The sequence below is a fragment of the Pelodiscus sinensis genome, chromosome 2, assembly GCF_049634645.1.
Source record: "Pelodiscus sinensis isolate JC-2024 chromosome 2, ASM4963464v1, whole genome shotgun sequence".
In the NCBI taxonomy this organism is placed as follows: domain Eukaryota; kingdom Metazoa; phylum Chordata; order Testudines; family Trionychidae; genus Pelodiscus; species Pelodiscus sinensis.
In genome coordinates, this window is record NC_134712.1 from 197,167,500 (window position 1) to 197,194,608 (window position 27,109).

At 40.4% G+C, this 27,109-nt stretch overlaps 1 protein-coding gene and 1 long non-coding RNA gene across 5 annotated transcripts in view; one reads left to right on the forward strand and one right to left on the reverse strand.

Moving 5' to 3' along the window:
- The first annotated feature begins 5,220 nt into the window (after positions 1–5,220).
- Positions 5,221–13,022, forward strand: LOC102457509 (uncharacterized). 2 transcript variants are annotated; one of them, XR_012901988.1, is made up of 3 exons: positions 5,228–5,367; positions 10,183–10,809; positions 12,885–13,022. It is a non-coding gene; the product is annotated as an uncharacterized LOC102457509 (long non-coding RNA). The 2 variants fall into 2 exon arrangements; XR_012901987.1 differs by lacking the exon at positions 12,885–13,022 and having other exon boundaries at positions 5,221–5,367; positions 10,183–10,456.
- The window catches only part of SNX10 (sorting nexin 10), a 57,931-nt gene continuing 38,166 nt past the window's right edge, over positions 7,345–27,109 (reverse strand). For all 3 annotated transcript variants that reach the window (XM_075922176.1, XM_075922175.1, XM_075922174.1), the window contains exons 3-7: positions 26,216–26,302; positions 23,624–23,724; positions 22,348–22,446; positions 10,125–10,340; positions 7,345–9,693 (exon numbers count right to left, since the gene is read on the reverse strand). In XM_075922176.1, coding sequence (XP_075778291.1) covers positions 9,612–9,693; positions 10,125–10,340; positions 22,348–22,446; positions 23,624–23,724; positions 26,216–26,302 — 585 coding nt within the window. In that variant the 3' untranslated portion in view covers positions 7,345–9,611. The remainder of the gene's footprint in view (positions 9,694–10,124; positions 10,341–22,347; positions 22,447–23,623; positions 23,725–26,215; positions 26,303–27,109) is intronic.

The window sequence follows — 27,109 nt, forward strand, 5'->3', positions numbered from 1 at the left end:
GAAACAGGACCAAGAGAAAAAGTACACCCCTAAAAATGTTATAATACATTACAATATGAATTAGAAAACAAAATGAGCAGATGTTCATCTACTGTGTTTTGCATAAATAAATATATGGAGATATACCTATCTGATAGAACTGGAAGGTACCTTCAGAGGTCATTGAGTCTAGTCCCCTGCCCACACAGCAAGACCAAGTATCATCCCTGACAGAATTACCGCAGATCCCTAAGTGGCCCTCTCAAGGATTGAGCTCACAACGCTGCATTTAGCAGACCAATGCTCACACCACTGAGCTATCCCCCTTGAAGGATCAAAAAAAAAAATACATCCTGATAATATTTGAAAATGTTCCTAAGCTCAAATCAAACTTTCATCCAGTTACACGCAAAAATTAACTATATTCAAAAAGGACACTTATTGGTTCAAAGACAATGTATTTTTTAATCTAAGTTGCCTGCAGGAAAGGCCATTTTTTCAATCTGAATTTAAGCAGCAAAGAAGATGACACTAAAACAATGATAACAATACACCATTTTAATGAAATCCTGGCCCCACAGAAATCAATGAAAACTTGGCCATTGACCTTAGCGGGGCCACCATTTCATCCTCCATCAGGTCTATGCAGATATTTATATTTACCCTCTGTAAATAAATTAAACTTTAAATGTATTCTCCAGGTACAAAATATCTGAAGCAAAAAATGAATTAGTTTGTAAAGTTTGACTATACTGAATGGAAATATACAGTTTTTGCCTTGCCTTGTATGTTGGCCATCTCAAAAACCAAATAAAAATCTGATCTTGAAGTTTCTATGACACTTGATGCTTGTTTTTTAACCAAATGTCACTAATAACCACCACTAACTTTCATTTTGCAAGCATCCAAAATACTAGATAATATTAAGAAAGGAATGTAAATGATTCATACTTTGAATTTGTTCATGCAAAAGAAGCAGAGGATGGACATGTTTAAAAACACAGCACCTACCAATAAACAAACCCTTAAACATGCTCTGTTTTGTTTTTAAATAATGTTAAATTTCACCATATGCCAGCATATAATTTAACAAGGAAATTAGTTACACTTAATCAACATTTAATGAAAATAAAAATTTGGTAAAATGTATTGTTACAGTGTATACTGAGTAGCACGCTGCTCTTGTTCACTAAGAAAAGCAAGTAAAGAATCAGTGAAGCAACTTTGAGGACAGATTAATGTAAATCTGTAAAAGATAAATGTTATTTTACCTGTGGGTAAATAAGATCTCCATGGCATATGTTAAGATTAATGTAGCAGCAAGCAATAAGAAGAAGATACACTTTAAATGATCAACATGCACTCTGATCTTTTATTTAAATAAAATCAGTTCAAACTATTACCAGTATTATCATCTGACATTTTTGTGAGCAGTCTGAAGGCCACCATTATGCTAGGCACTATCCAAATACATGGTAAATATAGGGCCACTTAAAGAGTGCACTGTTTTTGGTACCACATTTGCCCCTTGCTATGTGTTGTGGTTTTACAGCCATATATGCCTTGTTTAATGCTTCTTTCGCACTCACTATTGTGCAGAAGAGAGACCCAGCTCATTGATTATGCAGGAAAAACACTGAAAGTGACTAGATACAACTTGCTGTCAAATGCACAACCTAGAGAAACAAGAAAAAAGGGAGAAATATTTTTTTCTAACGTGTCAGTAGACTGTATTATAGGTTGAACCTCTCTAATCTGGCATTCTCTTGTCTGGCAACAGTGATAGTCCGACATAATTTTAGTTAGCCAGATGTCCATTTATCATTGGTGTGGCAAGTTTCCCGTGGTCCCATAAAGTTTATTTGCAGCCACCAGTCCTAGCTCTCAGTGTTCTGTGCTGTTATTTACTTCCAATTTACCCTTAAATGTCTTCTAAGAGACCACAAAACCATGGAAGTGTTGGTAATGCTACTAGACAATATTGACCTCTTGTGGTTCGGCAAATTCTCTGGTTTGGCACCAGTCAGGTCCTGAAGGTGTCAAACTAGGGAGGTTCAATCTATAGTAATAATAGGAGGTAAAGACTTCATGGACTGAAATGTGATTTTTAAGTAGCTGGGGTCTAGTTCAGTGCATTTAATGTTACTTCTAAAAACTGTATCCGTTTTCTGCACGGTAATTTATGGCTTGCCAAGGAAAGATAAAAGGTGTAAGACTGTTTCCTTCCAGTTATAAATTGGAGTCTGGATACCTTATTATTACACTAGTGCCTGGAGATCACAATGGAGATTGAGGCCCCTTTATGCTAGAGCCAGTACAAATAGATAGTAAAAGACAGTCCCTAAATAGGGAAAACAGACAAAGGGCAGGAAAGGTAGTATTATTACCCTCCATTTTACAAATGGGAAACTGAGGCACAGGAGAATTCAGAATTTGTGGAGAAGCCAGAAATTTAGCTTAGGTCTCCTGACCATAAAATCATTTTGAACATTGCTGAAGAGATAACTCATAAATTATGCCCAGTGGAACTAGGGCACATATTGAAGTTCAGGCACCAACAGATTCATTATTTTTGCACAAGTCTCCGTGTAGCCCACTATCTAGGAGACAGCAGTAAGAGTGCTCCAGAGGTGGCCAGTCTCCATTCTGAATTGCCCTGGTATGCTCACTTACAATTAAAGATTTGCACCAACTCCCTTTTGGTAAACCTAGAATCTTCTTCTGCAGCCTTTGATTCAGTCTGCAAATGATCTGAAGATGCCCCCACCCTCTTAAACTTCCTCCAGAACATCTTCAGCCTGTAGCCTTGCCCTCTCCCTTTAGCTACGGGGAGCTGCACTCTCATTTATGACTGATATTACAGTTTTTCTTTCAGCAGCAATTGCATGGGCCCCACATAAATATTAGCAGAGTGAGCAAAAGGGCCACTCTTTTGAACACTACCAGGGAAATATCTCCTACCTTCCCCCCCACACACCTTTTTGTCTCCCCTCTCACCCATTATCCCTTTAATGCAGAGCAGGGTTGCTGATTACAAAAGAGGCAGTTTGACTCCAGCAATAGGTCTTCTTCACTGATCCTCGCTGTCATGGAAATTTCAGCTGCTGCAAGAATAAGAGGTTCAATCCATATTTGCCAGCTCTAATATGAAATCTGTCAGGGCCCAAATTAATGAGTTCCAAATTCCTTACATCACGATAACAGGTTAAGACTGGTCAATTAATTACATAAATCCTTCCCGATTCATTGTGCATTTGCAGGAGAGATTGTGTCTTACATTACTCCATGACACAGGGCCTTTTGGCTCTTGTTGTTCCGCAGAAAGGCCCCATTTAAAAGCAGCCTGCCTGCCACAGCGAAGTGTTAAATGTCACGCTTTAGATTTGCACTTTTCTGTAATTGCTTTTGTTTTAAAAAAAAAATAAAGAGCTTTAGAGATGCTGGGGGAGATGCTGGTTAAGGAGTGGTCCCCCTCAGAAAGCTGCTGCCTCGTCTGATACACAATCTAACACCCCAGCGATAACTGCCACTGCTCATGGGGGGAGGCCGATCTATCTGTCCTTTGCTTTGTAGCAATTGATCATTTTCCTTGGCTAAAAAGGTGGCCAGGTTTGGGAGCTGACTGGGTTTGGGGCTTTTTGTTTTATGCAATCAACTCATTAAGCTTTCTGTGCCTAGAACCTATTCTATAATCTCTGCCTCCTAGGAAGACTCCCATACAAACCAGAAGGATTCATCTGAAGAAGTGGGTTGTGACCATAAAAACTCATGACACCATCTACATGTTTTGTTAGTCTTTAAGGTGCTGCTAGACCATTCGTTGTTTTTTAAGTTTTTCCAGAATGACCCTGTCTCTCTCTCTCACACACACACACACACACACACACACAAACACATCTAGTGCTTTGTTGGGAGGGCTTGGGGAACAGATTGGTGGAGTCGAATGGGGACATATAGCTGCGGCTCAGCTTTTGGGCCCCTACCTCTCAACTCCCTTGAGCTACCCTGGCAGGGTCTCTGCCTGGCAGCGCCTCCTCCGGCCGCCAGGTGCATTACACGCAGAGATACCCCACGCCGGTGGTGTCCAACCAGTTCTGAGGCTACTGAGCTAGCCAGACTCAAGCGGCCAAATAGCCACACGTGGATAATGGCTAGCGTGTTGGACACCTGGGCTCTAGGCCCAATAGACTCAGGCAAGCATAGAGGTGGGAAGCAGCTGCTTGCCCCTTCCCTCTTGCACAGAGGCGCTGCTCTCCTCCCAGCTGACTCTCAGTCACCGCCCTCCCTTGCAGGCACCAAGTTTGCTAAGCTAATGAATGCAAAGGCAGGACAGACACGATTGCGCTGGCTTGTAAGATGAGCAGCCTACCGAGGCTCTTTTGCTAACGTTTTACTTCGGGGGGGGGGGGAGGAAACCCACCACACAGACCATCGGTTGAAGCCCTTCCACTCCTGGGGATGGGGGATAATTCCTGGGGGCCCCAAGTGTGGCTGCAGCTCGCTGGAGCCCTGAAGATTTGGTGGGAGGAGGGGAGCTGGAGGGCAGCAAACAGGAAAGCGCTGGCTATGCTCTGGCAATCGCACTGATTGGGCTCCGAAATGGAACTGCAGCCAGGAGCAGGCGCCCCCAAGTCCAAGGGATTACACCGGCAAACTCCCCTCTCATCCCGCTCTCCCAGCTGCCGCCCCTGTCCCCCCTGGCTCGGAGCCACCGCCAGCCTGCCCGGAGCCCGGCCGCCGCCTGGGGCTTTGCATAACAAAGAACTCCCTCCGCCCCGCGACGGGCAAGCGCTGCAGCCTCCCTCTCTCCCAGGCTGGCTCACACGCACAGCCCCCCGAGCCTTTTGTTTTACAGCCACGGGCGGGGGGATACATTTAAAATAAATCAGCTGCTCCCTGGAAATGTCCGATCCCTGCAGAGCTCCCCAGGCACCCCCCTAACCCCCACTCTCCTTCCTCCACACGCCGCGTGCCCCCTGCAGCTCCTGGGGCGTTTGCATTGGTGTGTGTGTGGGGGGGGGGTGGTCTAGCCCCAGCTCTCAGGCATGACTTTGGGGTGCTGGTGCTTGGGGCGGCTGAGAAGCTGCAGTGCTGGGTCTCCCTCCCCTCCCTCTTCCATCCCCCTCCCCCGCGGTTGCCATGGGTTGCGGTTGCTACGAGTTACCGGATCAAGGCCGGCTAGTTTCTTTACCTGACAAACAGCCCCCGGCAGAGCCTGGGCGCATGGAGGCGCCTGGAACACACACACACACACACACACAGGCGGGGAGGGAGGCGGGGAGCGAGCTGCCGCGAGAGCCCCCTGCACACACAGTCAGTCTCTGCTTGCAGCTGCAGGAAAAACTACAGCAAGTGGGGTGGGGGGGAAGAGAGGATGAAGGCCCTGAGGTAAGAAACTAGCAAAACTCAACTGAAAGTGGTGCCAATGTTGCCTCCAGGAGCAAAGGCGGGAGGCACGGGGGCGGGGGGGGGGGAGAGAAGGGGGAGATGACTAGGCACTTGTTGGAGTAACTTTTCGCCTCTTAGCAGGGAGCCAGATGGCTAGTGAGGGGGATTTATAAAGTTAGAAATTCATGGCAGGAAAAGGTAATTTGAAAGCTTCACTGTGGCCTTGGGAGAGAGCACAGGCAATGAGAGGAAAGAAACACTGGAAGTGTTTGCGCTGCTAGATCAATTGGTGGCAAATGTCAAAAGTGGTAGAACTGCGTTCCTAACAATTAGAAAAAGTTTTAGCTACAATATCAGTTAGGGAAAGGGTTGAAATGGAGCCTTGTATAGGCAAGGGGAACTGGTTACTAAGATAAAACTACAAAGAGATAGCAAGGTTCTGGATAAAATATTTGGGTTGGTAAAGTTTCTTAGTTGCAGGTTTTTCAATATGATCTCCAGTAAATGTGTTCATCTGTGCCTTAATACATGCAGTGGTTTCCTCATGGTCCAGAAACTGTTTTGTATTTGATGCCAAACTGCAGATGATGGGGTTAAATCTATATTGTAATTGCAAACTTAAATTGTAAAGGTATCAATAAGGTATTATTTAACTTTCTACAAATCACACAATAAAATAGCAAAACTGCAAACCACACAATACAAATTATATGGTTTGCAGTTTTGCTATTTTATTGTACAATAGCTTCTGGAAAGTTAATAGGATAGGAATTCTTAAAAATATGTACATATATGTAATGGATGTGTGTCCGTTCAAGAACTCTAAATGTTCCCAAATACTTTGAGTTAGGGTCCTTTTATAAAAGATTATTCATTCATCTTCTAAATATAGTTTATTCAGATAGGCAAAAAAGCAACTTAAAATTAAAAAAAATATTCCTTAGCAGGTTAAGATAAGTCTACTTTTCTTGAAGTATTTTCTTAAGGCCTTTCATGAGAAGAATCAGTCTTGACACTGAAAGTACTGAATTCCATTTTTGTGTTTAAAAAGATGTAGGATTTTAAAAGTAATTTTAAAAAACAAATCTTTTGTGGTAAACATTGATCATCGTTATTGATCCTACCATTGTTATAACTACTTAGAAATGTAAGGGTTTTATTTTACCATTCTTTGAAAAGGTTTCTTACTGTATATGCTTCCTGTATTTTACAAACAGATTGTCACAAATATAATTGGATAGGTTTTTTGGAACTATATTAAAAAGTATCTTCAACAAATCACAAAAATATTTCAAGAAGCAAAAATGTAGACTTAGGAAAAGATAGGCTTAGAATTTAGAAATGTGTGCTGGGGAAAATAAAACTTAATGTATATAAAAGCTGTGATGTCTATTACTGAATTAATTTTTTTAAGAGAAGATTTTTGTTACTTTGTTTATAGAAATGTTTCAGATGCATAATAAGTAACAGGTTGTTGGAATACTGATTTAGAATATCCTGAAGTTAATTAAATGTGTTACAATTAAAAAATATAAGGGACTGAGGATATTTGTTTACAATATATAGCGCACACAAAATATTTGAGAAACTGTAAAGTGTGTAGAATACTAAAAGTAATGAAAAAATAAATGTAAATGGATTTTAAAATTAAATAAATCTTATTTACAAGTTAAAACATAAGACAAAAATAACTCGTTTAAGAATGTTCTGTTCCTACTAAACTGTCTTATAAAATAAAGAAAGGTAAGAATTTTAAGTAAAACAAAGCAGCAAAGGAGGAGCAATTCAAGCAATATAAAATTTTTGATGCTGAGAGAGTGAGGCATTAGAAATCCTGATGGCTTGAGAAACCAGACAAATGTCACTTATTGTCAAAAAAACAACAAAAACATGAATCAAAAGCACCAAATGAAGAGTTTCTTGTAGAAATCAAAATAATATTCACGTAGTGCTAAAAACACAGCAAAGGCTAACCAAAATGTTTAAGGAGTTTTATATTTAAATTTCACAAAATAAGAAATATATCCTAAAACATTTACAGCTGTTTTCTTGGTCCATAAACTCTAAAACAGAATATTCTTCATTATCATTTAACACAAATATTTCCACGAGTGCTAGGTATATAGGGAACTCAAAAGAGTAACATTTTAAATAAATTTCCATGCAGAATAGTACAGATGTAACTGTGAAGAGTGTGATAAAGCTAATGACAATACAATTATTCTGAATTGCAAGTATTTATCCCTGCAACAGTTTACTTTGCAAATCTTCCTTAATACAAAAAAAGACAAGATCCCTGAATAACTAAATTACTGAAAGTAGTTACAATGGTTCTTCAACTCTTACATTTGCTTTACTTTTAGACAATCAGGATGTGTGTTAGCAGGCCACAAAATATAAAGTGCATTCAATGATCTACAATGATCAACATGAAACAGCAAAACAAAACAAACATCTTCAAAAATCCAACAATATGGTAAACAGTAATGTCCTTCTCTAAAAATTATTCCAGTTGCAGTTTTTGGTCATTTCAAGATTTTTTCCACAGAAGTTATGGGCAGTTTTGCTAAAAAATAAGTTTAGCAATGAGGCAACATCTTCCAAAGAAAAGTCTTTTCTTTATAATAGTAACTACCTTCAAATTAGTTTGCCATAACAACTTGTTGCTTTGATTGTTATTGAAAATGATTAATGTTATATGAAAATATTCTGTTGTCCATTCTACATAGAAGCAGAGATGGTGAAGAAATACATTTGTGCAATTCAAAAAAACTGAGCAAAAGAAGCAGATACTTATGAAAGTGCTATCAAAGAGAAAATTGGTTCAGAGTAGTTACTTAAGAGATGGTACGTTAGTCTTAAGCTGTTAAGACACACCTTTCTAAAACTTCACAGATTCCTAGTTGGATGCTTTAAAAACACATCCAAACTAACTTATTAGCTGGACTAATTATAATGTATTGTTTTTGTAATTCACAGGCTAAAAGATACTAGCCATAGTGTCTATATAAGAGACAATCCATACTGAACCTGAAATTGCAGCACTGAAATCTATGGGAGTTTTGCTATTCTTTCAATGTGAACAGGATTTGACCTACTGCTTTTTCTTTAATAGGAGTTAAACATATAATATAAATAAACATTGAAACAATTTCTATTGACAGGCTCTGAGACAAGACAACTCATAGTTGTTGCTATAAAGAGCAAAGTAGATTATAACAAATGTGTTTGTGGTTAAAAAGTTGTGTTTAAGCCTGCCATTTGCCAAAAGGAAAAAAAATGCCAATACTTCTATGTACTGACTACAGTAAAAGTGAAATTAAAACCTCTAAAATTCTAGTTTGTAGCCTACAGCTTAGAATTCCATATTCGAACAATGTATGATATCTATGTAATGATCATCCTTTTGGAAAAATAGCTTCACTTCATTTTAAATGTTAATTTAGAACACTAGCTAACATTTTCAAACATGGGTCTCTGAAGTTAGATACAGTACTTAGTGTGAAATGATGGCTCCATCAATGTCAGTGCAAAACTCCCATTGAGTTCAGTGGGGCTGGATTTTATGCATGATTTTCACAGGGAGGGAGCAACCATTAACTCCCACTACTTTCCATGAGAGCTGACGGTTTTCAGCACCCCTGGAAAACATGTCATTTATTTGTGCGCCTAACTTTTAGGCACTTATGTTTGAAAATGTTGTCCTCTGGCTCTTGGGAATGATAAGAGCAAGTTTTCCATAAACACTGAAGAAAGACTGTGGGAAGATAGTCTATATCTCCCATTGTAAGCAACAAATAGTACAGATTTTGTTTTTCTTAAGTCACCTCGCTATTTTTAAAAGTTAATACCCTGTGGTCTATATGACTTCATTATCAATGTCACACAACTGTTTAGAGTCAAACTTCTCCAGTACAAAGTACACAAAGTTGCTTTAAGTGTATTTTCATTTGATACACAACTTTTAAACTAATGTAAAATACCTTCATTTTTTAAGATCTAAATTACATCATCACCAAGGGAAATATTTCATCAGCCATACTTCATCAGGCAAAAGAGCACCACTAGCCCAATTTTTATCAAGATCTGAATGGCTGCATAACCCTAAATGTAATAGGCAACATGTAAAAATAAATCAGTGCAGTTTAAAAAAGCAACAAACAGAAAAACTGTTTCAAAGCTGTGGTAAATTGAGAGGGGACATTATTTTGCAGTTCCTAAGACGGCAATATACAAATGATTTTTCAGGATTCTTCAGGGACTGTGCTTGCTTTACATCCATGTGAAATGCTGTCATCACAACTGTGTCCAAGCCCAGAGGATGAACTACAGAGAAGGAGAGAAAAAAAAAATAAAGAAAGGAAATTGGTTTTCACAACACACTCAAAGCCTGAGTAACAGAGGAGAACTTTAATTATCTCCAGTCACAAAGAGAGACAGGAAATTTGGACTTTTAATTAGCCATTTGGAGTGCAGTTGGATATTTTTTTTAGCAAGATAATTTAAACGCGAATAATTCAAGTCTGACTAAATGAAATTCACATAATCAGAATGCAGATAATTGAATTTCTACTGCATTCATTAATTCAGTGTGGAGGTGTGTGTGAAGACTTCTATGATGAGCTGTCACAGCTCAATAAAATCTCAGTCAATTAATTTTTTCATTATCTTAGTATTACATCAACAAAAAAGTGAAGTCTGTGTATGTATATATATATATGTATGAATATCAGAAAGTAGGGAAGTAAGAAAGTAACCTCTCTGAATCAGACTCTGCATCATTTTCCCCTCTTTTTCTCTCTTTATCTTCAATAGGAAAACGTCGTTTCAAGGAGGCAAACTTATGAATCGCATCAGCAACAGAATATTTTGTCTGTCCAGATACACACGCCTCGATATCTTCTGGACTTAGCTGAGTCTGTAAGAAGAGGTGAAGTCTACTGTCCGAAAGCAATAATGCATTTTGTAGGATCCTTTAAAATAGAGAAAGGCATAGAATTACTAGAACAATTCTCAATGCTGTCCTGCTTTTAAATTAATCTCAAATTAGCCTCAGAATGCACTGCACATAATAAAATGATTAGGTATGTGTTACCTTTTTATTACATTATCTAGAATTTTAGGTGAGTAAAAACATGAAGCTAATAGTTAAGAACATCTGTTATAAGAATAACTTCAAGGGTGTTTCTTCCATTTAACCATCTGTTATTACCATGCGATTCGATTAATGATTGTAACGGGGGCAAAAGCACATGCACTTATGGAAATTTGGTCTACATTCAAGCACGGTCTATATTTAAAAAAAAATACTAAACTATTTTATAATTTCTATTGCCTCATTTCTTTTCGGGGAGTGGAAGAAAATGGAATTTAGAAGCATGAAAAGTCAGGACTTTGAAATACCTGAGAAACAGAATGTGTGTGCATCAATAAAAACTAAGGGTACATATTTACACTTTTATATATGTTTATATAAGGGATAATAAAATGCCATTGATGTACACTAATTTAAAATCTGCTTGTAAAATTCAGTAAATTCTGAAAATACTTTTCACTGTAACTACTTTTAGAAAAAAGTCTATCTTTAACTACAGTTTATATTTCTGAAAATAAGCCTTCAAGTGTATTTGGCATAACCTGTTTAATCACATGAACTGTGTAATCCAAATACAATGCATTTTACAAAATCTGAAAATTAGAAGTTAATTCCACAAACAACTGAAATCTGATTAGTATTGCTACTCAGAAAAATGCAACACTCTTGCAATATTTGTATAAAGAATGAACTGCACACTATGTCAATTCTAAAATGATTAGCACCAAACAATGAGACCTTTCCTACAAAATGTTGGTGTGCATGTGCAACTTTACTCATGGGGGTAGTCTTTTTGAACTCTGTGGGAATATTCAGCATTTGCAAAATAAAGGCCTATGAGAGTAACAACTAATACTGCTTGCAAATATTTAAGCAAGCCAGAACTGTTCAGAAGTAATCTTAGCCTACTTTCAACTTATATAGGTTAGTTTTTAGTTATCAATATCTTTTGCAACGATTTTATTTAGCAATATCATCTGAATATAATTGGATACAAGGCAATAACATACAAACTGGTGAAAACAAAATAAATGAATAAAAGTCAATTGTATTATAAATCCATGAAGTCTACAACAGACTGGTTCTTCCAAGACTAATCACAAATTTGGACTATAATATTTTAAATATATAAATGAACTCTGAAAACTGTTCTCCATTGTGACCAACATAGAGGTAATATTTAAATAATGTAATATACTTAATTTTGGTTTTTGGGTTAAAACAAAGAAAACTAAGACAAGATCCAGATATAACTAATTTTGGGGATATTGTATGTGACTGTACACACACATCTGAAATTGATAAGTGTGCCATGATGAAAAATATTTGCAGTGGCCTATAATGATCTACCACATTCCATGTGAAATTATATGAAAGAGAGCAGATGCTGCATATTGTTCAAGATAAGCACATTTTAAACATTAATAAAACCCTGATTTTACTGATAAACCTACCAATAATTTTCTTTAAAATAGATATCAAATGTAGTATCTTAATATCCATGCCTTCAAAGTATGAATGCACAGTACATTTAAAAAAACCAACCCTCAATCTAGAAGAAACCACCTAATAGAGTACAAAAATGAATCAAGCCCCAGAATTTACTAATCCACACACTTCCCTCCTCAGTAGCAATAGCTTCATGAATACAGTTTGAAAAGCCATCATTCATTGGCAACTCTTGGTCAATGTGAAATCCCAAACAAGAAATGACACAGGCATCGTGAAACAAAAAAGAAAAAAACCTTAATCATTCTACACAAAAAATACAGATTTGTAGTGTACATTTTGGAGGAATAAACTCGATCCTTTTGTTTGTTACCTTAAAATAAATCTTACTAGAGTTTACTTTCCAGATTTAAAAACAGGTAATGAGGAGATTCACATTTTCGCATTAACGTGTGCATTTCCAATTCAGAGTAATATAATAAAAAGCCAGCCCATTAAATTCCACGTGCCTACTTTAGTTTCCCTCAGGATTTTTCTGTGTTGTAGCTTTCTGCCACCCAAGCTAAAGCACAAGTAACTAACTGTTCATGAGATTACACTATACTTACAGCTTTGTTGCTGTTTGAAATGTATTTTATTTTCTTTATAAAATAATGGGTAATCTTTAAAATTGATTTTAGACGGTTTGAGGCTTTACACCACAGAAGTAATGAGCACTAATGTCAATGATATCGGACACAAATTCATTTTAGCTTTATTTCATGTCCAGTGCAATTCTACTAAGCCTTGAACTGCTGAAGCACTATTATTAACTTGCTGGTAACCTAACACATAGGAACAACAAACAAAAGTGATAAGAGTACAGGTTGATCAGAACCTCAAGGCTACTGTCCTTTTTTGGCAGCTATAATTCAATTTCCAATTTTACTTTACATTGGACTCATTTCACAGTTATTTCTCTTCTGCTTAATAGTGCCATCTGGAGGTTAAATTAGTGAAGAAACACAGAGACGAAGAATTAAAGAAGCTGTTCATTAAACCAATGACACATCATGCATCTATAAGGAAAACATTTAGAGCTCTTTAACCATTGTAAGTCAACGTGTGTGCAGTCATATAAGCACTCTTCACCTAGGTATGCCCTTGGAATGCCTTGTCTACCCTTTAAGTGAGAAATTACAAATTTTGCTTTTTTTCCTTCTGCACCAGTCACTTTTATAGCTTGGGGATGTGATTAAAAAGCAATCGAAATAAAAAATAGTGTCTGCACTTTGCATTTCTAGCTTTTTGTTTTTATATTCAAAATATTCATCCCTCCAAAACAAGATTAAGCATGATTTGTCACCCATTATTATTATTAGAGTAGCACTCAGGGCCTCAACTAGGTATAGCCTCACTGTACTAGGTCCTATACAAGCACACAGAAAATGACTATCCCTGCCCCAAAGAGATTACAGTCATCTCAAAGAGAAGACATAACATATACATGAGACAAACAGTGAGGCAGAAAGAAGTAGGGAAGTACGGTGAAGTAAAACATACAATTAGGATGCTTTAGCACAGACTAACTGTGTGTACAATTTTTTAGGCAATCAGCAATTTTCACAATGTTCAAGGAACATCTGACTGTTCATTACTGAAAGTACCAACACAGGAATGAATTCTGACCTCAACTGCTCTGGTGCAAATCTACAGTGAATAGATCAAAATCTGGCCCACAGTTATTTATAAAAAGTCACAACTCAGGCTGATAATTCTAGTATCTCCTGAAACAAATTGACTAGGCAGATTTAAAGGAAAGTCAAACTTCTCCTATGCCTACCTAGGATAGAAATTAAGACCCAAATTAGGGATGTTAAATTTAGATTAATAGGCTAATCGAATAGTCTATGCAATTTGCATCGACTATTCAATTAGTCTATAAGGGCTTTTGCTATACTTCAAAGGCGAAAGCCCTTATACGGGGAGCACTGGGCCAGCAGGGGACTGATTGAGTCCCCCTTGCTCACCGCGGTGTTTCAAAGCAGCAGCACTGTGTGGAGCTGGGGTCAGCTGGACTCCCCAGATGGGCCCCGGCTCTCTGCGGTGTTTCAAAGCAGCAGCGTTGTGTGGAGCTGGGGTCAGCTGGAGTCCCCAGATGGCCCCCAGCTCCTTGTGGCAGTGCTGCATAGAGCAGGGAAGTCCCCAACCCCACAAGGCGTTTCAAAGCGGTGCCTCATGGAACCCAGGATCAACGGGGAGTCCACAGCTGACCATGACTCCATGCAGCGCTGCCGCTCTGAAGCTTCTTCTCCTCTGCCCCCGCTGCTTCTTTCTGATAGAGGCAGCAAGGAGGATAGAAAGTGAATAGTTGACTAGAATATTGACTATCCGATAAGCTTTTGCTTATCAACTAGTTAACTAGTCTTTCACATCCCTAGCCCAAATCCCGCAAACCTTTCCTCACATGAATAACCATTACTCCCACAGAAGAACTACCTATATAAATAAGGATTTGCAGAAAGAGGCCCTATGTGTGAATAAAACCTTTTTTATTTGTTATACAATCTTTGCTTGTAAGCAGTCTTGAGAAAAGTTTATGCAGACCTTCACAGAAAGTGAGCATAAAATACAAAGCCTTGCAACCTGACCCAAACCTGATGAGACCTAACTATAGGTGTTAGGGTGAGGCCAGGTTGGGGATAAAATGAGTTGACATGGTTACAGTAGGTTCAGGTCAGGCTTTAAAATTAGGTCTGAGCAGACTGGGGGCAGGCACAGGGTCACAAGCAGTCATAGGGACAACACGGCAGGGTAGCAGTAAACAGTCCTTTGCCTGAATGGGCCAATGGTGGAGCAGCTGCTACCAGGAGAGGGATGCTGTGTTTGCATAAGTTGTTTCCTTCCTTAATACACGCACACATAGTGTGGGGTTCAGATGTGAGCAAACAGGCACAACATGGCCCCCTGGAACTCCCACACTAGGTGCTGCCTGCCCTTTACCTCACTACTCCTGCCCAACTTCAAGGCTTTCATGGGCCACAGAAGCAGACAGGCACCCCCAAGGATGTTAGATACCGTGTAACTGAACAGTCATGTAACTATGGGTGGGGGCGGCAGCCAGTGCGCTCCTGGCCCCACTCTCGGGGAGCTCCCTGCGACCCCACAACGCTGCCTCTGTATCTGAGGCAGCAGCGCGGGGTGGCAGGTGGAAGCCAGTGTGCCAGGGGAGCCAGTTTAAAAACCAGCTCCCCATGCAGACTGGCTGCCTGCTGCCCCCCACTACTGCCTCTGGTAGAGAGGCAGCAGCCCTTGTCCGTGGGGGTCTACGTTCCCCACAAACAGAGGCCGGTCTGTGGCAGCATCTCTGTCTGGGGGAAGAGAGTCCAAGCTCCCAGTGGACAAAGGCTGGTCCCCGGCGAGCTCAGACCCCCCTGCGGACATGGGCTGCTGCTGTGGACCAGCCTCTGTCTGAGGTGAGCCTGTGTCACTGCAGAAAGAGGCTGCTTCACGGCACTTCCCCTGCCTCCAATCTCCCCTTCCAACTGCTGCCTCTGTGGAGCTGATGGGAACCAGCTTTTAAGCTAGCTCCCCACAGCAATGGCTCCTGTCTGCCCCCCATCACTGCCTCTGTAGGAGGCAGCAAGAGGGGAGGGGCAGTCAGGTCCGCGGAGCTGGCTTATGTAGGGAGTTTAGTTGAAAGCCGGCTTCCCACCCATATTGGCTCCATCCTGCCCCCTTCACGCTCTGCACTGCTGCCTCTCTATCAGAGGCAGCAGTGCAGGGGTGAGGGAGGGGCAGGCGGATCCAGTGCTTGTGGGGAGCCTGCTTAAAGCCAGTTCCTCACGGGTACCAGCTTTGTCTCCCCCTGCCACTTGATGCCTCTGATACAGAGGCAGCAAAAGGGGGGGGGGAGTGCGTGTAGTTGATAAGATTAATTGATAAGCCCACCCTGCACTGTCCCCAGGCCCATGTCCCCATCTACTCTGCTGTAGAGCCAGATGGGAGGTGGCAATAGAGGAGAGAAGGGAGAGCTGCCCTATGCCTGCCCAATGGGTCTGTCTTACCGCATGCCTGCCCCGGTACTGAGGGGGACTGAGGTCTCACTGTGGCATGAGCAACCCTGGGCTTCTTGGGGCAGCTTCAGAGGATGGAGTGGCCATGTACCAGGTTAGTGAATGGCAGAAACACCTGAGTCAGTTTGAAGCACCCTGGACAGGCTGCTATGCTAGTTCCAGCTCCTGCTGCTGTAGGTCTGACCTGAGAAGGCCTGATTATAAGGGCCACGGTCAGTTATGAAAATGACTCTGCACACTCAGTTTCAGGGTGGATTTAGGTAAACTGCAATCTAGTTAGATTTGAGTTGACCTTTGAAATTAGACCCAACAGACCTCCAATAAAATTCCACTTGATACACAAAAGAAAGCATATAGTCTTTGAGGAGAGATGCTGCATTCTACGTGAGGAATGTTCCCTCTTCCAAGCTAAAGAGAGGACATTTACAGAAGGCAAAGCGTGTTGTTTCTTATTTGGACAAAGGCCAAAATCTGGTTTTCTTCAATGTCATTTTATTAGGTATATTATACACTGTTCTGCTGGAGGAGAACATATGGCTGAACAGTACAACTTAATCCTAACTAAAGATTTCCTGTATCTACTGTAACCTAATACAATGACAGATGCACACTTGAATGTGTGTGGAACTCTGATTTCGTTTTCAGCAAATTTACTTTGCCAATTTACATCAGATCATGAGAGGGGAAAAAAATAAAACCTACCAGAAACAACTGATCACAGCCTGTGTTTTGGTGCCCTCTATTGAGCGCACACAGCTTCAAACAGGGAGATGGGAAATACAGGCCACAGTCAATAAAATTCTATTTCCTCCTCTGCAAAATATCCTATATTTCCATATACTCTTTAGATAGCTAGAGAGATAAGATAGATAGGATAAGACAGGTAAGATGGATAGAATGAGGAAACATAACAAGCCAGTGTGAAAAGCAGCAGGTGCTAGTTGGAAACATGAAAGAGAATTTAACACAACAGAGAAGATAGAAGGGGCTCTTCCAGATCCCACACTTCAGCACAACTCACTACATCTGAAACATCTGGAGCACTCTATTCAGAATAATGCTAATAAGAATGATGGGGCCTGATGCTGCATCTCTTATTATGTAAGCAAACCTTAAAATCAGTGGCCTGGTTCAATATTGCCTTATACCTTGTGTACTCATTTACATGAGTGCAAAATGAGTGTGCGGTACAATCAGATCAGAAAAGTAGTGTTTAATACCCCCTTTGCACAGATGGGTAACAATGTACCAGATCCAATGGGCATACACACAATATTTATGCACACAAGACGGGGATGGAGAATTAAGAACTGGTTTGGCGAATCAGCAGTGAACTTCTTAAAACACTGTTTAAATCTATTTCCATATTAATCTCATGAGGAGATGTAGTATTATGCGTGTTTCCCAGTTTTAATTACCAGGAAGAGCCACTCTCAAGAGATTACTAATAGGTATTTACCTTTTTTTTCTAAGCCACACGCTGGTATGAGAAAGTAACTCCAGTTTCATGTAATTAAAGCAAAATAATGGAATGAAACTTAAATAAACTAAATTGCTTTTCGTAAATACATATTGGAGTTATAATAAATAGAAATGTAAATTATGACTGTAGGTAACTTTAGGCCCCACAAAAGGATGAAAAGGAAGAGAGTTAACAAAACTTAATATTAATAAAGATAATTTCTTGATTTTTTTCAATTCAGTAATGAGCTTTTCTGTTTGAATTTAAGAGAGAATTAAAGAGCTCTATAATACAGCAGCTTCAAGAATATTTCCAAGGGGAAATGTGTAATTTCCATCATTCCCAAAAAGCAATTTATTATTGAAAATCAGCAAACTGACATCTCGCTAATGCAGGCAAAGTTCTCAAACACCAATCTTAACAGTAACAAGGATCAAGTTCTATAGCTCTTTTGTCAATCAAAATAATGATTGCCCACAGGACAAGCAGGATCAGTCCAGGGAATATAGGATAAAGCCAGATTCATCCAACCCCAGCTTCCAGAATGAACTACAATGCTTTACTTCTGTTTCAAACTACAGGCCAAATCCTGGCCCTAGTTTATGTAGAAGGAAAAGCTGCTGAAACCCCAGATATCTAAGTAACTGGCTGTTCACAGAGCTAACTAATCCAGGGGATGGCGTGTGGTAGTAGGAAACAACAGAGCTCCACATCCATTCTCCAGGTGGGTTGTACAGAATGCATCAAGAGTGGGGATCGGCAAAGTGAGCCTCTTTTCCCTAACAGCCCTCCACAAATACTCACTAGGGATGTCAACGAGTAGTTGACTGAAAGATTAAGCCTAAACGTATTGGTTAATCTTGTCAACTACTCGCATTTCTGCCCCATCTTGCTGGATCTGTATCAGAGGCAGCAAGGGAGGGGGAAAGCAGGAGAGGGTGCTAGGGAGGAGCCGGCTTAACAGCCGGTTCCCCTCCAGTACAAGCTCCATGGTGCTGCCTGCCCTGCCCCCCTACCCTGCTGCCTCTATCAGGTCTGCTGTGGGCAGAGGCTAATGCGTGGTAGTAGCCACTGTCCACGGGAAGGAGAGGTCTGAGCTCCCCATTGACAGCGGCTGCTCTGCATCTCCCAGGGCAGCTTCTGTCCGTGGGGAGCTTGAACCACCACCAAGAACAGTGGCTGCTGCCACCCCGTGCTGTTGCCTCTGTATCAGAGGCCACAACGCAGCAGGCAGCCGGTCTACATGTTTTTTTTAAACTGGCTCCCCTGGTGGACTAACTCCCATCTGCCACCCTGCACTGCTGCCTCTTATACCGAGGCAGCAGTCCAGGGAAGGAAAGGGGCTCCCTAGGAGTGGGGCCAAGAATGTACTGGCTGCCCCTGGGGACTATCGAATAGTTGTGTAACCGGTATTTTGTGTGGTTACACAACTATTCAATTATACGACAGGTAACATGCTTAATCCTCACTCCTGTCTCCTTTGGCTGCCCTTGGAGCTGCTGCAGTAACTCTCACACAGAAATGGGATGTAGGAAAAATAGAAAAGAGCTAGGGGATGGTGGGTTATATTTTCAAAAGTGATGAATTGATTGAGGAGCTCAAGTCCCTTTTTTCAAAAGACACTTAGGAAGCCAAGAGTCAATGAACAGTTTTTGAAAATTTTACTCATGGGCACATCTTCCTCAAACTGATTGGCTTTGGATCTCTGTTCTGCTCACTCCCATAAGCAAATGCTCATTAGGGGACTGTGTGTCATACTGCCTAACAGACATCCGTCGCCTTGTCCTGGCTAACAGCTCACTTTTACTGTTTTGGTCTGTAGGATCCCATTCAGTTTCTCTGCAACTGATTTTCCCTACTGCTCCCCCAAAACATAAGAGGCACCAAATTGCTGCATGGGGATGCATAATGGATGAGCATCTGTGTAAGTGCTACCTTGCTGCCTCAAAGGATGTTCTGTCTCCATCAGGGAGAAGTCATTTACAGATGGACAACATGGCAGCCCTGGGCAGCTGGTGAGGGCTCTGTGCTATAGGCACTGAGGGGCCCAAAATTTAAATCTAATGTACTAAGCAATGTCAAAAAAAAGTCCATAAATGTACATAATATCAAGGTAGAGGAATCTGAAAGACCCGTCTAACCATATGTCAGTGTGACTATTTTAAATGGATGGAGCATGTGTCATATTAAAAAAATCTGCAGTTATCCAGGGCTGGAATAATGCAGATCTCATGCTTGTCAATAAGTCACATAAATGCAGCTTCAGGGGGAAAAAAGTCACAACATTTTGTTCCAAAAATAAGGGGAAAAAAAACCACAATTTCCAAGCCAGAGGCATCTGGAGTAGCATCCTAGTTCAGCTAATGGAAAGAACCTTACTACAAACAGGGACATCTGACATTCCAGCCATCAGAGGGCAGCACCACATCATGTCAATGCTACGCCAATTCATCCTAGCACAACTATGCATTTTTAAAACTCCTTTCAAGTTTAGCTTTCCTCTTTGGCTGAGCATGTTTGGAAGAATGGTGGCACCTTTCATGCAGCAATGAAGCACAAACATCTAAAGCTTTGCTAGAGCAGGGGGAGAAAACATTTAAAAACTTAGATGCATTCAATACTAATCATTTTAATGTTCTTGGAGCAATGGCCTTGAATTGAAATGCTCAACATTCTCCTATCACAAGACTCAGTTAAACTACAGCTGAATGAAAGTACATCTTTATTTTAATGCCATTTCTGGAAACTACTGGGTGGAAATATTTTGGGTGCTGTAATAAGTTACTGTCGGGCAATCTGGGCTGACAACCATTTCTACAAGTTTCGTTTTAAAATTAGAGTATCTTTAAAAGTAACAATGATCCCACCACAGCAGAGAAAAGACTGAGAGCTCAGACATGGGTATGTGAACAACCACAGGCTTTCTTCGGCCTATCAGTATTCCCTACTCTTGAGCTGTTTTTAATCACTGAGGTTGAGGAGAAATCCCTAAATCCTCCTCTGCTTTTTGTATTAGTATCATTACCCTCCAGCAGCATCATAACTAAAGTCCAGGCCAATAACAACTAGATATGATTCTGGGCAGGAACAGATAAGACTGTTGCTGAAATGACTAATGGGGTCACTATAGACACACACCCTGTTCCCAGTAAGAGCACATTGCTAACACAGATTTTCCCTTGCTCTACTCAGCGGGAGCAAAGGGGACTTTGCTTAAAGCTATGTGATGCCAGCCAGGAAAAACATGTGCCAAAGGCATGGTAATGTGCTTAAAAATTCCTGCCTCTGTTACTACTGGCACAGCGCCAAGCTAGTAAGTGCTAAGGACACTGGCGTTCTAACCCTCATGTCATCTAACCACGCTCAAAGCAGCTCTAAACAAAATCATGGTTAAATAGCTGTCACCTGGAAGCAGCCTGACTTCACTAGTGCTCCCATCACTGCCACAGGGAATGGAACCGCACCAGTGCTAGCAATAGTGGGGCATTTTACAAATGGTAGAAAAATCCACTAGATGGTACCAACATGTTGTTAATAACAGGAGTTCTATCAAGGCTGATCTACTGGCTAGAAATGCACCACGACTCATGTGACCTAAGTTCTATTCCCAGCTCTACAGCTAGATGTTCAATCATTTTAGGCAGGTCTCTGTGCCTCAGTTTCACCATCTGTAAAATACTGACCTCCTCCATAAAGCACCTGGCAGGGGCAACTGGTGAGGGGGACACACAGGGGTGGAACACTAGTCATGTGACCCCCCCCCCCCCCCCCCAGCCCAGGGAAGGGCTGGGATCATCCCTGTGAAACCCAAGCCCCACCTCTCCCTGCCCGTGCTCTTCCCATTCCATGCCTCTTCCTTGTCCTTGCTCCACCCCGCCCCACTTCGTCCCCCAATCAATGTGGCCTGGGGGAGTGGGGAAGCACCTGTAAGCAGGGGTCCAGCCTGCTCATACTCACCAGCAGCAGTGGAAGAAGAGGAACAATGCAGGCCTAGCTCATTCTGCTCCTCTGGCCGCCTCGCTCTTCTTCCTGCAGGTGAATGTGGGGGCAGTTCTGCCCCTCCCCCGAGTTATGCAGCTGGAGGAGTGGAGCAAGCTAGGGCCATGTCGATCTACTTCCCTTGCTGCTGCAGGTGAGTGCATGGGGCTAAATCCTTGCTGTGGGCACCAGCCCACCTTCCCCGCTAGTCCTCTGGGATACCCGTGCAAGAGGTGGCAAAGTCTGGTTCTATTGTCCAAGTCTACACTGGGGAAATTTATCCAAAATTTTTCTTCTGGTGTTATCAGCAGTTCAGCTGAAGGAGCGTTGGTGCTGGGGGAAGACTATTTTGACCATTGTTTTAGTTATGCCTGCTGGAATCAAGCTTATTTGGTATGGTGGCAAAAACGAGGCACACTCTGAGAGTGCCTTATCTACTCTAAGGGACACCAGCATAGGTGTTAACCACAGCCCCAACTGAACCAGCCATAACACTAGAGGGATATTTTTATCAGATTCCTCATTGCAGAGAGTTTCCCCAAGCCACTGTTTAAACAAAGTTTGCTAGAATGGTCTCAAATCTGGTTTCCTCACCATTGTAAACCAGTGCTAGTGCGTTCTTGAAAGCTAACAGATTTTGCCAGAAGAGTATTTTCAATCAAAATAATGCCACAAAATAATTTAAACATTGTGATGCTTTAAAAATGCCCATTTCCAATCAACAGACTGAAATATGCAGAACTTCAGGTGCAATTCTATTGCAACAGTTCAGCTGAAGTAGTATATAGGAAAACATGTCAATGAGAGACAGGAAATCTAAAAGGGCAATATATAATGCTTGCCACAAGATGGCTCTCATGTACCGGAGATGAGCTATGTTAATACAGCAAATTAGCAACTTCATTAAACAATAAAAAAACACGCTAACACGCAGTACTTACTTTTCAAGAAATTCTTGTAGACCCTGTCGACGATGGTCCACATGATGGGGATTATTCATATTAAAAAAGGGACTTTTAGATGGAAGTTCAGGTAATTGGCTTTAAAAAATAAAATATAGAGTTAAAACAAAAAAAAGTGAAGAAAAAAAGTTTATGCAAACGTAAGCATTCGTTAGGTTCCAACAAATCATGAGCTTAACTTAAAAATCATGAAATTTTAAAAGTAAGGAATTTGGGGTTCTTTCAATTTACTTTCTGGTTTTTCCTTGGGGGGGGGGGGGGTTGTCACATTTTCAAGCTTTTCCCTGAAGACATGAGAGATAGAAATTTACTAATTTTTTAAATGAAATCTGAAAATTTCACATAATCACCTAACTCCAAGGGCTGGGATTTTGAGACGAGGAGGGAAAAAATGGGTAGGTTTCCAATAAAATCAGGTGAATTGTCAACAAAAATTTAATTTTTAGGAAGATAATTACATCATCAGGCAAAAGCAAAAAAACAAAATCAAAATAACCACCTTGTAAATATAAAGCTATTCCAGTCTCTGCTGAATGGAGAGAGAAAAATTGATCTTTGTGTACACACTATCATTTTGGGAGGTACTCAGATACCCCAGTGATAAAGATATGATGAGACTCTAGGTATATAGACACCTAGATTCCATGGATTAACAACTGGTTCAGAAAAAATTACATTTCTATTATCTTTAATTGTTTATCAAAAATACTAGCTGTTCAAACTTGTATTTAACAAAATATAAGATTAGATGTTTAAAGCATTACTAGTTTTGTGAATAGTTACCAAAAGATAAAGGTGGAAACCCCATTGCTTGAGAGTGTAATTCCAGACCAGGCAGGGTATGTCTACACAGTAATAAAAACATGAGGCTTGTGTCAACTGACTTGGGCTCTCAGTTGAAAAATTGCTGTGTAAACATTCAGGCTTAGGCTGGAACCAAAGCTCCGGGACCCTGTGATGGTTCTAGCCTGAGCCTGAACATCTACACAGCAATTTTTGAGTCCCAGAGGTCAGGTCAGCTGTGGGGTTTTTAATTATCATGTATACCTGCCTGCAAAGCACTAGAAGCTATATGGTGGAGACCAACCTTACACTAGTAGGGTTGGAGGTATATGGAGTAAAGACTTTCCCAACTCTAATTTATATGATTGTGTAGTAACAGCTCACAACAGACAAAAATCCTACCCTTGTGTGTGTGTCATTTGCAGAGTATTAAACTTTCATGTGATGGAAGTTTAATAGAAGTGTTACTCACATTAGCACAGCATTCTTCTGAAGTTTCTGCCGAAGCCATACAAATTCTCGAAAGCGTCGTCTAACACAAGTTGTTTTCCTTGTAAAGCACATGCTATTTGTCTGTTGGGAAATGAGAATCGCTTTACTTGTAAATCCTTAAGTCTTAAGAAAGCAGCATAGATATTTGATACCCCCAAAAAATGTACTGAGAGTTCTGTTTCTGAAAACTAAAGGACTGATTCCTATTTAGTTCAATACAAGATCTGTATAAACAGTGTTATTTTGAACCAGATCAGGACCAGTTTCTAACTTCTCTGGGCTCCAGGAACTTATTTTTCTTCATTTTGTTTTGAAAGCAAAGAATGACTATGATGAAGACATCAATTATAGCAGATCAAAAAGTTGGTCAAAATTATTTCCAACGGAAAACTCCAATATTTGCACACAAAAAAATCTGGTTTTTTTAAATAGCTCTGGTCATGATCCTGAAGCACTCACTCCTGAACATATACTTCCTTCAGTGCACAGTCCCAGTTAAATCACTAGGACCAGCATGAATACTTGCTACATAGGGAAAAAGCAGATATAAGGACCTCGCCCTTAGTTACCAGTTATTTGCCTGTTTGCCCTTACAGAGGGATGATTTCCACCTACACACAAGTAATAAGTGCTGACAGGCTCATGGTTTATTTAGCAGTCACATGACTTTATGCTCTCAAACTCACATCGATAGCTGACTAAACATGTGAGATTTTTTTTTAAATTTATATTTTCCCCCCCAAAAAAAAAGAATAGGAAAAAGAGAGGGAACAAAACAGGGAAGCAGATGAGAGCATTATCTCAGTTTCCGTCTGCTATGAATTAATAAAAAAACTCCTAAAACATCTGACCCCATCTGTATGAGGTCCCTCTTCTTAAAAATGTTACCTGCTTTTTAGCTGCCAAATTAGCCAAGTTGTTGAGCCAAGTTTCTAACCCTGGAGGCAGCCTGCTCTGCCACCTAAACAATGAGAGTTCTTTAGCTACCAGCACTGCTGTAGAGAAGCAAGTTTTCCACGAAATTGAGAGTTTCCAAGCTGATGGGATATATCCCCACAACACAGTCCTGGGAAGTCATTTTTAAAGAGATATCCATTATCACATCATTCTTCTGCCTACTTCTAGTCAAAAGGATTGTATCCTGCGAGTCGGGAGACCCACATCTGCACATTGGGAAACCCACATCAACAGCAGTTTCTTTTGGTAAGGCTCATGCCATGTAATCTGTGCAGGGACCAGTATAAACTAACGATTTTCTGTTGGATTAACCTGAATGGTATGCACATGATAACATTTTTAATGCTTTGCATGGCATTTCTCCATTGGCTAAGATTCAAGAATATTTACAAATCTCTTCATTGCTTGTCACAAGCAATCTAAAATTAAGGTTTTTGGCGCCAAAAAATTGTAACAAGCTATAACTAGTTAGGTGAACTATGAAGCACTCACAATATCTACAATAATTCTGGAATCTTTGGTGCTTCCAGCATAACAGGACCAAATATGTCCTTCAAGAGATGCTTGTACTGCAGGTAATGGAATGCAGATGGACAAGATAAGGTTGGAGTGCTTGGAATGGCAGAACTGAACCTCTGAGATCAACTGAGACACCCAAATTGTCCTCTTATGCATCCACTCTGTCCACATTACCAACTTCTTGTCAACTTTGCAACAATGGCCGCCCCAAAGTTCAACCTCCGTGTGAGACAAATTTTTTCTACCAGAGTGATCCATGTCTCTCTGGTAGTCAATATTGCAGGGGGTGCTTTAAAGTCCAAACAGTAATAGGTTGAGTCCAGTCATCTTGCCAACATGAGAGGATGGAAGATATTTTTCATACTGCGAGTAACAATCTCAGGATCTAGACTGAGGAAATTATTATGATCCCTTCTACATTTCACCCAAAAATATGCTAATGGAAGACTAATCAGCAATACTGAATTGAATGAAATGTATGGCAGACTTAAGAAATGTTACAATCACAATTTCATATGTATCCTTCTTAGAATGCAGTACTCTAATATTATAAGCATTGAAAAAACACTTTAAGTACCCAGATACACAGATTAGGCACAATGTAAATGTCTAGCTAGATACATTGAAATGTACACAATTATGACAATTATAGCTTGGTAGATAAAACAACTTTGGGAATTTTGCTTATGAAGCAAGTAATTGGATTATTCATTGAAAACAGAATTGCACAAACACAAAAGCTTTAAATCCAATGATTTTTGTTTCTATGAACAGACTAGTGACCATGCATAGTCTGCCATAGCAGTCTTTTGTTAAGAAATAGAAACATGAACAGTGTCCATCAGAGGACAGAGCATCCTAACTCAAACACATATGTGGGAAACTGTATATCATGATTGAACTCCCAATTCTGTTACAAGACTATTGGCAAGTCACTTGATCCATTACTTTGTTTCCACATCTGTAAAAGAAGCATAATATCTGCTAGTACTGTAAGGCTAAACTTATTACAATATCTGAAGTGATCACAGCCTTGAATAGAACATAAGTGCTACATAAGTGCAAAGTATTTTTACCGTGTTGCCTTTATACTTACATGAATGAATATCTCATAGTCCACATATGAATGCCAAGAATCTTCCTTCTGGATCCTAGGGTCCCGTACGAGGACAGTTACAAATTCCTGCAAATGCATAATAAATCAATTAATTTTAGAAGAACTCTGATTGCTTTGCTTTGATTGCTTTGTTTTTTCACTAATGACGGTGTTCAGCTGAACCACTGTTTTATTGAATGTTGCAATCCCTTAAAAGGGGAAGCAAAAAGCAATGAATCATCTGAACTACAGTACATGTCCGGGAAACTCCTTGCCACACAGCTAGACCAAAAGGGACATTTTCAAATTAAATAATATTGTAGATTTTTCAACACACTATATTCATGGGGACTCAGTGATCTGAGTGACAACAAACTGATTAGCTAACTTGTAAATTACAGATTAAAAATACTTGTGCAGCTATTTTTTTCAAACAACTCCCATTCCATTACATAAGAGGCTCTACAAATAGCCCATGGTATAGAACACATGATTATTATATTTTATTAGAAAAAAAGTCTACATTTCTTCATCACTCTATAATTTTTCTTTTAAAAAAATCAATATTTTCACAATCAAGATCTCAGAAATTAAGATCTATAAATGCTTAACACCCGCTCAAAGAGGCCGGGATTGTCTCTTTCGTATGAGCTAGAGATCATATCTTTGCGATCCACACCAGAGTAAGGAGCAACACATCACTGGCTGCTCCAGAGCAGCACAAGGTAGCAATGTCATCGTGTAGATGACTACATGATTAACCGATAAGCCTAGGCTTATCGATTAATGTTGCCTGCTCACGCTTCCTCTGCTCTTGCTGCCTCACAGAGGCAGCGTGGGAGAGCGGGAATGGTACTTGTGAGGAGCTGAATTAAAAGCCAGCTCCCCACATGC